This window comes from Heteronotia binoei, chromosome 17 (assembly GCF_032191835.1).
Source record: "Heteronotia binoei isolate CCM8104 ecotype False Entrance Well chromosome 17, APGP_CSIRO_Hbin_v1, whole genome shotgun sequence".
Lineage (NCBI taxonomy): Eukaryota > Metazoa > Chordata > Lepidosauria > Squamata > Gekkonidae > Heteronotia > Heteronotia binoei.
This window is the reverse complement of record NC_083239.1, coordinates 5,025,736-5,042,611: the sequence shown is the minus strand read 5'-3', so window position 1 is coordinate 5,042,611 and position 16,876 is coordinate 5,025,736. Positions and strand designations below refer to the sequence as shown.

The window sequence follows — 16,876 nt, the reverse complement described above, 5'->3', positions numbered from 1 at the left end:
GTGAAGTGTGCGGACTCTTATCTGGGAGAACCGGGTTTGATTCCCCACTCCTCCACTTGCACCTGCTGGAATGGCCTTGGGTCAGCCGTAGCTCTGGCAGAGGTTGTCCTTGAAAGGGCAGCTGCTGGGAGAGCCCTCCCCAGCCCCACCCACCTCACAGGGTGTCTGTTGTGGGGGGTGGGAAGGTAAAGGAGATTGTGAGCCGCTCTGAGACTCTTCGGAGTGGAGGGCGGGATATAAATCCAATATCTTCATCTACCTCACAGGGTGTCTGTTGTGGGGGAGGAAGGTAAAGGAGATTGTGAGCTGCTCTGAGACTCTTCGGAGTGGAGGGCGGGATATAAATCCAATATCTTCATCAACCTCACAGGGTGTCTGTTGTGGGGGCGGGGGGAAGGGAAAGGAGATTGTGCGCCGCTCTGAGACTCTTCGGAGTGGAGGGCGGGATATAAATCCAATATCTTCTTCAGTTGTACCTCATTGGTAGGTTTCAGAGTGTGCTGCTGGGGGACTGTTTTTCCCTTTGGCTTCTGGCCAAGGTTCCACTGGCCTCCATGTTTTTCAACATCTTGTAAAGCCACTGGGAGAAGTAATTTGATTTTGGGTTTTGCTTTTGAGTTTGTAATTAGTCGTTTTGACCAGCGGTACGTTTTGGGAAGGCAGTTGATAAAACGTATAATTTTAGAAATGCTACATATAATCTGTATATTTATATGAAAAAGTAAATCCCTGAATATGAACAGATAACGTTGATTTTGCCAAACCCACCAATGTTGTTAAAACAACTTCAGTGCTCAACAGTTGGGGAAATGGCATGGATCACGTGAAGGAGTTCTGTGAATTGGTGGTGGGAGGGAAATTTCCACCAATCCCTCCAATGATGCTCTTGGGGGTACCCTACGAGAGGCAGCTTGGGCTGCCACAGGAAGAAGCAATCAGCAGAAGTGTCCTGTGAGACTGAAGCAAATGTCAAGAAAGAAGAAGAAGAAGATATTGGATTTATATCCCACCCTCCACTCCGAAGAGTCTCAGAGCGGCTCACAATCTCCTTTACCTTCCTCCCCCACAACAGACACCCTGTGAGGTGGGTGGGGCTGGAGAGGGCTCTCACAGCAGCTGCCCTTTCAAGGACAACCTCTGCCAGGGCTATGGCTGACCCAAGGCCATTCCAGCAGGTGCAAGTGGAGGAGTGGGGAATCAAACCCGGTTCTCCCAGATAAGAGTCTGCACACTTAACCACTACACCAAACTGGCTCTCATTAGATCATTTGCTCACTCATTAGATCATTAATCTAGACTCATTAGATCATTTGCTTACTTTTCAAACGGCAGAAGAGTAAGAGTAGATTTGAGCCAAGAACATCTTCAACTATACCTACTCCAAATCCTTCTCGTATCTTCATATCCGAGGGTAGACTCTTACACTGAGTCATTGTGAGCTTTTTCTAGCCAAAGTTCAAACAAAAAACTTCCCCAATTTCCAAAGTATCAAGAATGCTTCACACCACTAGGCAAGATTCTTTTTTTGCAGTTTTCTTTATTGAAGTTAATCCATCACACATATTTATATTTAAGTGAGTCTCTTTGATACAGCTATGTCACGCTTGAATTCAGCACCCCTGTTGGGACAATGCTATGAAGTCACTGACATTACAGGAATCTTATTCCGGCTCCAAACTGAATTCCATCACATATCCTAGAAGAATGAAAGAAATTGACAGGCATAATTCTGTTTCTATGATAATTTCATTTTTAAAGTAATTTACAATTTACTGCACAAACACTTTTAGATACCTTACACTTAGTTTTTCCATTTTTGGGTCTCCTACAGCTAAACAAAGATCACTGATTACATTTTTCTCCTCCGTTATAGTGGAATGAAACAATATTCTGCTATAATATACTGATACTTCCTAGATTTGTTTAGTCGCTTCTCCCAGGAGCAGGCTGTTTAGTTTTGGACTGAGGGGATGTATTTATCTTGTGGTGGATATGACACCTCTTGAGTTATTTTAGATTAGCACAGCAAAAGACTCCCACAGGTATATAGATGCTGTTAACTGAATCAGGTGAGATAGGTACGTGAATGTTCTTTTGTGTAACTGTATACGTAGGCATGTTTGTGATTTTATTTATTTTTAGAGATATCCAGAAGTAGAACCACAAAGAACCACAAAGTTATATGCTGCGCTAAAGTTGTCAGTCTTTTGCTTTGAACACTTATTGTACACTGCTTTGAGTGTTAATTAAGTTTAAAAATATTTCTGAGACAGAATGTAGATGAAAAGACAATTGGTGCAAAGAAAAAAATCTTTAATGATTGTATTACCCCTACGTGTTTTGTGTGCAGCTTTGTCAGGGGGAATATTTTAGATTCTAAAAAGGTCAATTCCCAATATACACTACAGCTAAGTGAGAATGTAGAAACAACCTAAAAAAAAATCAGTGCAACGCCACACCTGTCTCCACTTCGTACCCCCATAGGGATACAATAGTTGAGTTCTAACCGAGCGATGTTTCCAAGCCTGAGAACTATTCCAGCACCGTAAGACCACCGGATACATTCTGCTAGCCTACGAAGATGGGCTTTAGGACCTTCTCCTGAGAAAGGAAATAAAGCCAATGAAAATACAAGTAAAAGATGGATTTAGATCAGTTAGTAGCCCAACTTTTTGTTCAGGTACGGGGAGAAGTATTTCATATATTCTTCTTCAAACACATAATTCAGCCCTAGTTAGGAGCATGCCTACAAGCTTTTGGTGTAACTTAGTATTCTGCAGGAGAAACTCAAATGCCTTACTAAAGCCCTGTGGGTTTTTATGTGCTTCTTTCTTACCATAGTTGAGGTTGCAAAGGTTACCAGCATTAAGGAAAAAATGTGTTCGAAAGAGGTCTCCAAATCCTCCACGCCCAGGACGAAAAGGGAGAGGTGTGTACAAATGTAGGCCTCCAGCCCAGTAAGCTTCACCTCCAAGGTAATCACCTAGAAAAGTAAACACCAGAAAACATCATCTAGAGAAGCAAAGGCCCAGAGGGGAAAAGGGGTGGTAGTTCCTTTCTAAATTTCATGCATGGAAGCGTAACTTCTCTGCATCCCTCTTTTTTTTAACATTTGAATTCTTTGTTAATATACCAGAAATATATCCATGAAGGAATACCTATTTAAACAAAATACCATCACATAAATCAATATAAAATCAGTAATTTTAAAAGTATATTAGCCACCTATAGTAAGGATTTCTTGGAACAATATCTTTTCGTTAAGATATGCTACCAGCGGATACCAAATTGAAACAAATAGTTGCTCGTAGTGGTCAAATGATCCGTCATAAGCATTAAAGACAAGTTTACTTAACACAAAGTATTGCAAAGCATAACGTTTTAAGGGTTACATCAAAGCATTCCAGTGTGATAGCTCAAAGACATAACAAGAACTTGTGAATTACTACAAACTATGCAACGGCCTATCTTTGTGGTTAAAACTTCCCTTCGTCTCAGGCATTCATCTTACAGTTGATGGTTACAGTGTGGAAACCTTTCAGAGAGGCGCCTGCTATCAAAGCCTAAGATTCCTACATTTGCTTCTCAAAGGTGGGAAAGAGAAAAGGGAGGTGAGAAGAAAGAAGAGCTACTTAGCCTTGATATGGAATTACACGGGAAAGCATTCTACAGAGAAGCACCAACCTTATCATTTAATACTGAATGTAAAACACATGCTTGACATACTGCCCCCCTAAGGCCTATCAAGCCTTGCTCTATATTAGTTAATTTGCAAAACTCCCGCCAGAAGCTGGCAACGAACTGTGGGCCTCTGTTACTCATGACCTTGTCTGGGAATGAGTGTAATTTGACTATGTTTTGAAAAAATAAATACGCTAATCTCTTGGCAGAAGGTAATTTGGTGCAAGGTATAAAATGGGCTTGTTTTGAAAATGTGTCCACTACCACAAGTATCACTGTTTTCCCTTGGGACACAGGCAGTTCCACGATAAAATCCATGGAGACTACTGACTACGGTCTCCCTGCGGTTTCCAATGCTTGTAATAATTCAGGAGGTCCCCCCCCCCCTTTTTTGCCATAATGCATACCGGGCAGGTAGACACTTATTCAGAAATGTCTTTTTTCATATGTAGCCACCAGAATTGTCTATTGACTAAATGTAGGGTTTTTACCTAACCGAAATGCCCAGAAATTTTATTATTGTGGCATAGCTGTAATACCTCTCCCTGAAGACTCTCAGGTACATAAAGTTTCCCATCATGATACCAAAAGCCTCCTTCTCCATTGAGTACCCCTTCTGGTATAGAGTCTCCTTCTTTTTTAACTTCTTTGATCAGTCTCTCCTCTCCCCAATTTTCCCCAATGTTGCCTTTTTTAAACTTTGATTGGGTGGTGACCATCCCGGTTAAATGATCTGGTGATATGATCGAGTCTATCACCTCTTCTTTCTGTGCTGGGGGAGTCGGGATAGGACGTTGGCTAAGAAATTTTTTGTGAATAAACAATTTTATTAGTAACATATGGTAGTAGAACTATAACTACAACTTATAAAAAGCTTAATATATATTAAGAAAAAGACCATCATTCTACCCCACATCTTACTTTCTCCCACCCCTCCCCCAATTACTTGACCCCCGCCAGTGTTATTTTCTTTAAAAAAACAGATATTAAAGGTACCCTTAACTATCAAGAAAAAAAACGAAACAAAAAAGAAACATAGGGAAGAAGAACCCCCTTCAAGAGTTATATTGTTATCTTAAAAATCTTAATCCTCAAAAATTGTCCAATGTCCTTTTATTTTCCACTCTTTCTCTACATATCTTCTGAATTTCTTCCACTCTTGGTTAAAAAGTTCTAAATCACAGTCTCTTAATTTTCTTGTTAATTTGTCCATTTCACTCCATGACATAACTTTCATAATCCAGTCCCATTTTTCTGGTATTTTTTCTTGCTTCCACAACTGCGCATACAATGTCCTAGCAGCTGAGAGCAAGTACCATATTAATGTTCTATCTTCTTTTGGAAATTTTTCCATTTGTAATCCCAGCAGAAAAGTCTCTGCCTCTTTATTGAATTCATATCCCAGGATCTTAGATATCTCTTGTTGAATCATTTGCCAAAACATTTTAGCTCTTTCACAAGTCCACCACATATGGTAGAAAGAACCTTCATGCTTTTTACATTTCCAGCACCTATCTGGCATCTTATTGTTCATCTTTGCTAATTTTTTTGGAGTCATATACCATCTATACATCATCTTAAAACAGTTCTCTTTAATACTATGACATGTTGCGAGTTTCATGGAATTTTTCCACAGATATTCCCAAGATTCCATCTTTATTTCTTTATTTACATTAATTGCCCATTTTATCATTTGAGATTTCACTACTTCATCTTCTGTAGCCCATTGTAAAAGTAATTTGTACACTTTTGAAATTAATTTCTCATTATCTCCAAGCAGAACTCTTTCCATTTCTGTTTGTTCTTTCCTTATTCCTTCAGCTTTGATATCATTCTCCATCAAACTTTTTATTTGTTGCATTTGAAACCAATCATATTTATAGTTTAGTTCTTCTGCAGTTTTCAATTCTATTTTCCCGCTTTGTATTTTTAGTAACTGGTTGTATGATAGTTGTTTTTCCTTGACTGTTTTGGCCGTTAACTTTATCACTTCAGCCGGCACTATCCATAAAGGTCTCCTCTCATCACCATATTTCTTGTACTTTATCCACACATTTAATAAGCTACTCCTTATATAATGGTGAGAGAAAAGACCGTCCATCTTCTTTTTTTCATAGTACAAATATGCATGCCAGCCGAATTTTTTTCCATGGCCTTCTAACATTAGAAGTTTTTTATTTAATAACGTTATCCATTCTTTTAACCATACTAAACAAATTGCTTCATGATACAGTTTCAAATCTGGTAATTGGAATCCACCTCTCTCTTTCGCATCTATCAGGACTTTCATTTTAATTCTAGGTTTCCTCCCGGCCCACACGAATTCCGAAATTTTTCTTCGCCATTTATCAAATTGCTTAGCATCTTTCACAATGGGGATGGTTTGAAACAGATACATAATCCTTGGTAAAATATTCATTTTTACTGCAGCTATTCTACCCAACAGTGACAAATTGAGCTTGTTCCACTTTAGCATATCTTCTTCTATTTTACGCCATAGCTTTTCATAATTGTTCTTAAACAAATCAATATTTTTCATTGTTATCTCTACCCCTAGGTATTTTACCTTAGAGGTAACTTCACAACCCGTTAGTCTTTGTAGTTCTTGTTGTCTATTTTTCTGCATATTCTTACATAAGATTTTTGATTTTTCTTTGTTTATATAAAGTCCCGCCAACTCCCCAAACTCTTGTATTCTCATTAACAACAAAGGTGTAACTTGTAAAGGATTTTCATTTATAAACATTATATCATCTGCAAATGCTCTGTATTTATAGGTAAATCCTTTTATTTGTAGTCCTTCTAAATCTTTTTCTTCTTGAATCTGCATTAGTAAAATTTCAAGAGTCATTATAAACAGCAATGGCGAAAGCGGGCAGCCTTGTCTGGTACGGCTAAGAAATTTTTTGACCCCGGAATATGTTTCAAGGTGAAGTCAAATTTGGCGAAAAAACCCGCCCACCGAATTTGTTTCTCAGTCAGCTTTCTACGTCCTGTGAGGGCTTCTAAGTTTTTATGACCTGTCCAAATCTCAAAGGGGACCCTGGCTCCCTCCAACCAGGATCTCCAAGTTTTTAAAGCAAAAGTTACTGCAAATGCTTCCTTGTCCCATACGGACCAATTCCGTTGTTCTTGAGAGAATTTTTGGGAGATGTAGGCACAGGGACGTAATCTCCCTTCATTGTCGGCCTGCATTAATATGGCTCCTACGGCCACGTTGGAGGCGTCGCATTGGACCACGAAAGGTCGTAATTCGTCTGGGTGACTAAGAATGGGTTCGCTAGTGAATAGTCTTCAATTTATTGAATGTCTCTTGACATTTAGGGGTCCACGCCAATTCTGCCCCTGGTCTTTTCGCCTCTGGACCTTTCCCTTTCGTTTTTAACAGGTCCGTTAGTGGCAGCAATGTGTGTCGAAGCCTTGAATGAAATTACCCTTGCTCCTGGATACGGTAGAGGCAGAAGGCTCAGGGGCCATAATACTCGATCCCAGCTAAAAATGCTCAGATAACTGTTCCAACATCTGGGCAATCCCCATGAGAACAGATGAACTGTCAGGCACTGAAGCCAGAGTGTGAGCCAGGCTGCTGTTAGATGCTGCCCTGCCAGAAACCTGCACAGCTCTGGGCCATCAAGCTGGGTCCTTGGTGTTCACTGGCTTTTTAGATGGGACACCTTGGGAAGCACTTTTTAAGTGGTTTAGAAGCAGCAAACGTCATGCTTCACGGAGTCATGGCTCCACTCTTTGCTAGAGAACCCCGAGCTAGGTCCATTGGAGTGTTCCCCTTTGTTCAAAGCGCTCTTGGGAGGCATGCCATGCTGCTACAAAAATCTGCTTTAAATTAAGTTATAATGTCACATGTAAGGATTACAGCATGTACATAAAAGCCAAATTGAAATATTGCTGTAATAGCACCAAGCTTGTATCTAATTTTCCAAGTATAACAACTCATAAAAAAATTCATCGGTACAAACATTAATTTCATTCATACAATATTCACGGAATATTAATTCATTTGCACAAAAGGAATCAAAAAGCCAATTTTACACTAGAAATCACTCTTATACAGTGCAAAATTGTCAGATGGAAAACAATTGTGAAATGTTTACTACAAAAGAATCCAAAGTCCACACAAGAATCCTGGGAATAAATCTTGTTCCGCTCATCTTCGTCAGTGAACTGACGAACCTTCCAGGATTTAACCGGCAACAGAAAGCTTCAGTCACGTGTTAAGTCACTGGGATGGTGCCTGTTTAGCGAAAATATTTCCTGTGTGAAGTTGATCTTTTAAATAAAAACCTTTAGAAAATAATTTGATACACTCCTGCAGTATTGTAGCTATTAGAATAAGTATCCTTGTAGGCTTAAATTCACAGATTCCTACTGTTTATTGTGGCTATTCCTATTGCGGCTGTTCGTTGCCTATTAACTCCCGGAATGGGTAAGATGCGGCTCTGTATTGATATATAGTAGGTGGAATGTGGCTTTCATAGTGCATAGTAAAATATAGCCTTAACGTTTTTCAGTTCACCGATGAAGGGGACTGGGACAAGATTTATACCCAGGATTCTCGTGCGGACTTTGGATTCTTTTGTGTCAAGCATGCGCGTTCAACGATCATAGTCGTACCCCTGAAAGACTCCGACCCAACTGAAGGAGGTGGGGGGTTCCGTACATTTTGTAGTAAATATTTCCCGATCGTTCCATCTTACAATTTTGTACTGTATAAAAGTGATTTCTAGTGTAAAATTTGATTCCTTTTGTGCAAATGAACAAATATTCAATTCATATCGTATGAATGAAATTAATGTTTGTACTGATGAAATTTTTTTATGATTTTTTATACTGGAAAATTAGATACAAGGGTGATGCTATTACCAGCAATATTTCTCTTGGGTTTTTAAATTAGGTTATAACCTGTAAATTGCATTACGAATAGCTTAACCAAGATTAATTGACCGCTACAGTACAGACTATTTATTTATACAGTTGCTACTTTAACACTTTTTTTAAACTACAGATAAAACCCACTTTAGCTACGTTACACATAACAGAATATATATGGTGATAAATCGCAGTTAAACCTGCTCCCATGTAATTACCCAACAGAGAGAGAAAACGGGACACTAGCACCGCTGCAATGGATGGTGACAAATTACAGCAGCTAAGTAAGATTAAATTGCTGGAAATGCCGCAGCCCACATGGCAGTGAGCAGCCAGGGGCACTAAAAAACTTGAAAGGAACGAGTAACAAAAAAAAATCACAGCTTAGCCTAGTTGTTTGCTCCCTGCGGAAGTGAGGCAGCTAAAACAAATCCCACCCAGCAATAATCGATCAGTGCCTACTGTGAGAGCTTCCTAAGAAGATTCATAAACACTAAACAAAGTCCTAAGTAAAATAGAGGGAGGGGGACTGCCGATAACCTAAGAATCTGGAAGTCCCAAGTGGGCTGCTGCTCACAGCTACCATAAGCTACCACCTGGATGCCCAACACAGCCCGCAACCAGCCCCCACAGCAAAAACCAACCGACAAAATGGTAGTTCAAATAAATACTGCAACACTGGGTTGCCAGCTGATCCACCAGCTGCTTGCCACTACAGGTTCCTCAAGAAAACTACTAAGCAATCCCGGTGGTCTAAGCTTCAAAAGCCTTTCAACCCCATGCCTCTCTGGTTGGCATGCAATGGTCTGTCACGCAGACAGTCTTCAAGACTGAGCCTAGAGTCGATCCTTGCAGAACAAGAACCACCTCGAAACAAGGGGAAGCACCCTGCTGCAGAGATTTAAATGGCCACGGGGAGGGCCTGTTGCAGCACCCACATCAGGCCACATTCTGAGTTGCCTCTGCCCTAGAAGTTGTCACTGATGGCACGGCGTGGTCAGCCTGGAATTGTTGCCTAGCGCCCCAACAGTATCAACCATGTGGCTGCCAGCAGTTGGCAGACATCTTCCCCTTCTTCTGGCCTAGGCCACAAAACTTGGCACCTGGTAAGTCAGGTTTGGTGCTTATGTCAACTACAAAATCCAGATCTGCAACAGATCACTTCTCTCCTGCCCTGTTCCTTGTAAGCGAGTAACAGGCATAAGGAGCTGGTACTGTACATCAAAGTTTCCCTTAAAAGAAATAATGATGAAAGCGCTGAGAATCCAAGCGCATCACCACTGCCGTAAAATAAATACACTGATATATAAGTAAACATATTTAATTCTTTTCCCCAGCCGATTCAACCATCTAAATTGTTACAGGCTGAAACTGCAACAAAATGCTAAGCTGTATTCTTTTCTGCTCTGGACAGTCTTAACCATAAAATCCTAACTTTATCATTTTTTTTTCATCCTCAACCGGAACGCCTGCCATTTCCTATCATAACGCAGTCTGCTCTGTGTTCTTAAGTCATTTTGTCTCTTCCCTGTTGACACCAACTGAATGTCCTGTAGGTAACTTTATGTAAGACTTACATCGGGGTCCCAATCTAGCAACTGTGGGCACGATGGTGCTTGTGGAAACATTTCCTGGTGCCTACCGAGTGTTTTTAGAAAGGCTTTTATCCAGCATGGCTTCTGATTGGTCACTGGAGATCTAGTAGGCTGAGTAGGTTTTTTTAAAAAAAGACTGCAGCACTCATTTTGTGCTTTTGCCCACCCCCTCGTTTCAGAAAGCTCCAAGCTCAAAAAGTTTGGGACCTCAATTTATACTGTTGCTTTACAATGGGATTGGTAATAGCACAATCACACATTGACATAATAATCAAAGACAGCATGAATACAGCAGATGGAGGAAATAAAATACTTTAACCCAGCTGGGACCTAAAATATTTCCCATGCCATTATTTCTTATGGGACAATTACAATACTACAATGTGATTTTCTATAACAGGACACTCTTCCGAAACAGAACTAACACATAATGGCAGAACTAGCTGTACTCTTTAGATCGGGATGTCAAACATGCGGCCCAGGGGCCGAATCAGGCCCCCAAGCAACTGGTCGTCATCTGCTCCCTTCTCCCTCTCTTTTGCTTCCTTCTGCATAACATCTCTCTTCCTTCTATTGGCCGAGGCTCCTCCCCCTCCTGGTCCCCTGGGGAAGGAAGGAAAGAGCCAGAGCTTTCTTTGCCCAGTTCCCTGGATCCCGTGGGAGAAATGCAAAGAAAGCACCTTTAAGACTAAGTGCTAATGTTTTAAGCATGATTTAAGATTTCTTTTTAATTAATTGTCTGTGTCCTTTACAGAGTTTATATCTCTGCTACCTAATCTTAAATAGGTACACACATGGCTTGGTCTGACATGGCCCGACCCCAACCAACAAGGCCTCATTTATGTCAGATCCGGCCCTCATAACAAATCAGTTCGACACCCCTAGGTCATTCTCTGGGTTCTTGTAACACTTATTATAGTTCTGTAAGCTATTCAGAAAGAGTCTCACACCTTCACTCTGAGGTCCAATGCTGTACATATTGAATCCACGCACGCTTGTTGGTCCACCGAGGTAAAATCTAAAAGAAATCAGAAAAGCCATTACAGCATATAGAGAGCACTGTTGTAATGGTTAGTGCTGGACTACAATGTGAGAGAACAAGATTCAGATCCCCACTCTGCTCTGGTAGCTTGCTGGATGAACCTTGAGCCACCCGCTCTCAGCCTAACCTTACCTCACAGAGTTAGGAGAATAAAATGGAGAAAGGTAGAGCATAAAAACATGAAATACATGCAACAAAACTTCCCAACTAAGCTTCAGATGAGGAAAAGGTGAGCATGAATATATCCTTCTGTTAAGAACTCAATACAAGGAATATTGTTTTTGCTTTACATTAAACAGCTTGGTTCTATTGTTCATTGTACATTTTAAATCATTTGGCAGAAAAATATACCCACTACACTCAGGGAAAGTCATGTGTGGTTTCATGAATCTGAAATCAACATTCGATTTAATTCCTATGACCACTGACCAGATATAGATGCTTTATAACAGGCAGGTCAAGCATGCAGCCCCAGGGGCCGAATCAGGCCCCTGGAGGGCTCCTATCAAGACCCCGAGCAACTGGTTCTTGTCTGCTTCCTTCTCCCTCTCTCTTGCTTCCTTGAACACCTCAACTTGCTTTGCCAGGCTCTATCAATCACCCAACAGAGCTACTGAGCCAAGCCTCTCTTCTTTCTATTGGCTGAGGCTCCTTCCCCTCCTGGTCCCCTGGGGAAAGAAGGAGCCACAGTTTCCTTTGTCCAGTTCCCCGGATCTCATGGGAGAAATACAAAGAAAGCACCTTTAAGACCAACAAGTGCTAATGTTTTAAGCATGTTTTAAGTTTTTGGGGTGTTTTTTTTTTAAAAAAACTTCAGTCATGTTTATCTGTGTCCTTTAAAAAGTTTACCTAATTTAAGATTAGGTAAAAGTTTACCTAATCTTAAATGGGTACACATATGGCCCGGCCTGGCCCAGCCCAACAAGATCTCATTTATGTCAGATCTGGCCCTTATAATAAATTAGTTCAACACCCCTGCTTTATAATAACTCAACATCCCAGGAGGACCAGAGGGGTAAATGACACAAAAATTTACTATAGATGGACAAACTAACAAGAATCTTAAGAGACTATGATTTGGAAGTGTATGAAAAGGAGTGGAAAAAGTTTAGATGTTATGGAGAAGAAGGATGGAATGTAAAAGGATATTGGACAATTTTTTAATAATGATAATACTAGAAAAAAGTAGAATATAAATACAGGTTCTTATGGTTTAAGGGTACCTTTAAATGTTAGTATTTTAAGTATATAACTTCGGCGGGAGTCAAGTAACGGGGGGAGGGGGGACTAGATAATAGCATATGGGATAGATAAAAAGGTATTAATGGATATGGTTACCATATGTTATCAATAAAACTGTGTTTACAAAAAAATTTTTTTCCATAATGTCTGGAGTCAAGAAGGATGTTTGATGGTTCTACTACTTTTTAATTTGTTTCTAAATGACTTCACACCCACTCTTAAACTCTGCTAGAGCAGACCACTGATGCCATCACTTTTAAACTGCACTAGAACAGACCACTTCCATTGAGGTTTCCAACTTAAATGAACATCAAAAATGGCCCCAAAATATTTAAAAGACCTAACCTACTCTAGTTTATTACTCTCTAAAATCCATTTATACCTTTGACATCACTTTAAAAAACAAACAGTATCTTCAACTTTGCAGAGTTAATTGTAAGACCTAGAGCAGGAAGATGGACAGTATTTCCCGGCAACAATTACCGCTTTCAACACTAGGGTACTATCTCAACTAATATATGGAACAGAAATCTGGGCCCATGGGATAAATGAGATTCTAGATCGGCTGCTAATACAATTCTCGCATCAGATCTGTGGGATCCCAAAATATGTGGTTGGTACTGCCCTTACACTGGATCTTGGCTAGCAGTCAGCGGAATTTAAGGGTTTGGATACTGGCATTAAATCCGAAACTCAAAATAATGTTCTTAAAAGTATAATAGGTTACTGTATTATATGAAACAAGATAATTTCTCCAGTTCGTGGAATCTGGCTATAATAGAAAAACGGAATATACCTAGAGAAAATTGTTTTGGTGTTAGGGAGGCCTCTAGCCTGTAAGACTATCAAGCAGCTAATTATGAAGATGGGTATCAATGGTACTATCTGCTGGGCTAAGTGTCAAGCATTAGATCTCAAAGTAACCAGTCCTTGAATTTTGAAACAGAGTTTGGTTTATTGATAATCCATGTGGCTCAGCTGAGCTAGGTATTGGAACTGATACAGTGTAACAGTAAAATGCATACTTAAAGATGGCACATCAAAGGTTCTATAAACAATTCTACATTCTCTAAACAATTCTACATTCACGTGTGAAACTCCTCACTGTAACTTCCTTATCTCTACTGCAGTCAGCTCATCCTGGGTTCCAGCCTTGCTGGCATGGGAATTAGTCCCAGGAGGTTTTATCTTCAAAGAGTACATTCCTGCATTTGTTAATAAAAGCGAAAGGAACAAAAAGGGGGGTTCTCTACTTTGGTAACTATAATAATAAAGAAATAGACAATGCTTGACACTAAGTGCATCTGCTCTTCTCCCCATATGGGAATCTCACCATTGGTTTGAAGATCTGCCATGACCAATCCTATTCATATTGTAAATACTCTTGGAGCTGAGCCGAGACCAAATGGCACAGCATTGAAATTAAAAACAGGGGTTCCTGGGTGGGTGCCATGGCACTTACTGACAACTTTCCTACTATACAAATGTTTCTACAAACTGGGTGGGGCTTCAGACCAGCAAGGCTTCTGATTGGTGGTGTAGATTTTTAAAAACGTTGCTTCGGCAGCAGCTGCCACCACAGCACAAAGATCTTCACTGTGTGACTGAAGGGAAACTGCGGCAGCCATTTTATGGATGGCTCCACCTCCTGCAGCTGTCATTTTGTAGATGTGCCTACCACAGTGTCAGAATCGCAAAAGTGTCCACGGGCTCAAAAAGACTGGGGACCCCTGGAATAACAGAATCCCAGTGTGATAACAGCCAATTATGATATAGCAGTTAGAGCAGGAGTGTCAAAATGCAGCGCAGGGGCTGAATCAGGCCCCCGGAGGGCTCCTATCAGGCCCCTGGGCAACTGGTTCTGGTCTGCTTCCTTCTCCGTCTCTCTTGCTTCCTTCTGCATCTCAACTTGCTTTGCAAGGCTTGCTTAATTGCACAGGAGCTACAGAGCAAAGCCTTGATTTCCTCCATTGGTTGAGGCTCCTCTCCCTCCTGTTTGTCTGTGTCCTTTAAAAAGTTTATATCTCTGCTACCTAATCTTAAATAGCTCATGACATGGCCCGGCCCCAAAAGGTCTCATTTATGTCATATCCAGCCCTCACAACAAATGAAGATGATATTGGATTTATATCCCGCCCTCCACTCCGAAGAGTCTCAGAGCGGCTCACAATCTCCTTTACCTTCCTCCCCCACAACAGACACCCTGTGAGGTAGATGAAGATATTGGATTTATATCCCGCCCTCCACTCCGAAGAGTCTCAGAGCAGCTCGCAGTCTCCTTTCCCTTCCTCCCCCACAACAGACACCCTGTGAGGTAAATGAAGATATTGGATTTATATCCCGCCCTCCACTCCGAAGAGTCTCAGAGCGGCTCACAATCTCTTTTCCCTTCCTCCCCCACAACAGACACCCTGTGAGGTAGATGAAGATACTGGATTTATATCCCGCCCTCCACTCCGAAGAGTCTCAGAGCAGCTCGCAGTCTCCTTTCCCTTCCTCCCCCACAACAGACACCCTGTGAGGTAGATGAAGATATTGGATTTATATCCCGCCCTCCACTCCGAAGAGTCTCAGAGCGGCTCACAGTCTCCTTTCCCTTCCTCCCCCACAACAGACACCCTGTGAGGTAGATGAAGATATTGGATTTATATCCCGCCCTCCACTCCGAAGAGTCTCAGAGCGGCTCACAATCTCCTTTCCCTTCCTCCCCCACAACAGACACCCTGTGAGGTAGATGAAGATATTGGATTTATATCCCACCCTCCACTCCGAAGAGTCTCAGAGCGGCTCACAATCTCCTTTCCCTTCCTCCCCCACAACAGACACCCTGTGAGGTAAATGAAGATATTGGATTTATATCCCACCCTCCACTCCGAAGAGTCTCAGAGCGGCTCACAATCTCCTTTCCCTTCCTCCCCCACAACAGACACCCTGTGAGGTAGATGAAGATATTGGATTTATATCCCGCCCTCCACTCCGAAGAGTCTCAGAGCAGCTCGCAGTCTCCTTTCCCTTCCTCCCCCGCAACAGACACCCTGTGAGGTAGATGAAGATATTGAATTTATATCCCGCCCTCCACTCCGAAGAGTCTCAGAGCGGCTCACAATCTCCTTTCCCTTCCTCCCCCACAACAAACACCCTGTGAGGTAGATGAAGATATTGGATTTATATCCTGCCCTTCACTCCGAAGAGTCTCAGGGCGACTCACAATCTCCTTTCCCTTCCTCCCCCACAACAGACACCCTGTGAGGTAGATGAAGATATTGGATTTATATCCTGCCCTCCACTCCGAAGAGTCTCAGAGCGGCTCACAATCTCCTTTCCCTTCCTCCCCCACAACAGACACCCTGTGAGGTAGATGAAGATATTGGATTTATGTCCCGCCCTCCACTCCGAAGAGTCTCAGAGCGGCTCACAATCTCCTTTCCCTTCCTCCCCCACAACAGACACCCTGTGAGGTAGATGAAAATATTGGATTTATATCCCGCCCTCCACTCCGAAGAGTCTCAGAGCGGCTCACAATCTCCTTTCCCTTCCTCCCCCACAACAGACACCCTGTGAGGTAGATGAAGATATTGGATTTATATCCCGCCCTCCACTCCGAAGAGTCTCAGAGCAGCTCACAATCTCCTTTCCCTTCCTCCCCCACAACAGACACCCTGTGAGGTAGATGAAGATATTGGATTTATATCCCGCCCTCCACTCCGAAGAGTCTCAGAGCGGCTCACAATCTCCTTTCCCTTCCTCCCCCACAACAGACACCCGGTGAGGTGGGTGGGGCTGGAGAGGGCTCTCACAGCAGCTGCCCTTTCAAGGACAGAGTCTCAGAGTGGCTCACAATCTCCTTTCCCTTCCTCCCCCACAACAGACACCCGGTGAGGTGGGTGGGGCTGGAGAGGGCTCTCACAGCAGCTGCCCTTTCAAGGACAGAGTCTCAGAGCGGCTCACAATCTCCTTTCCCTTCCTCCCCCACAACAGACACCCGGTGAGGTGGGTGGGGCTGGAGAGGGCTCTCACAGCAGCTGCCCTTTCAAGGACAGAGTCTCAGAGCGGCTCACAATCTCCTTTCCCTTCCTCCCCCACAACAGACACCCTGTGAGGTGGGTGGGGCTGGAGAGGGCTCTTACAGCAGCTGCCCTTTCAAGGACAACCTCTGCCAGAGCTATGGCTGACCCAAGGCCATTCCAGCAGGTGCAAGTGGCGGAGTGGGGAATTAAACCCGGTTCTCCCAGATAAGAGTCCGCACACTTAACCACTACACCAGACTGGTTCGACACCCCTGAGTTAGAGTGTCAGACTAGAATCTGAGAGACAGGACTGAATACCACCTCTGCCATGGAAGCTTGCTAGGTCACCGCGGGCCAGTCACACACTCTCGGCATAACCAACTTCACATAATTATTGTGAAGATAAATGGAGGAGAATGATGTAC

The 16,876-nt window shown here is 42.3% G+C and overlaps 1 protein-coding gene across 1 annotated transcript in view; it reads right to left on the bottom strand.

Annotated features, from left to right (window-relative positions):
* Positions 1-1,517: 1,517 nt before the first annotated feature.
* SAMM50 (SAMM50 sorting and assembly machinery component) overlaps positions 1,518-16,876 on the bottom strand; it is a 60,010-nt gene continuing 44,651 nt past the window's right edge. Inside the window, exons 12-15 of the mRNA XM_060257552.1 lie at positions 11,111-11,178; positions 2,837-2,983; positions 2,460-2,601; positions 1,518-1,696 (exon numbers count right to left, since the gene is read on the bottom strand). Of these exons, the coding sequence (XP_060113535.1) occupies positions 1,651-1,696; positions 2,460-2,601; positions 2,837-2,983; positions 11,111-11,178 (403 nt within the window). The 3' untranslated portion in view covers positions 1,518-1,650. The remainder of the gene's footprint in view (positions 1,697-2,459; positions 2,602-2,836; positions 2,984-11,110; positions 11,179-16,876) is intronic.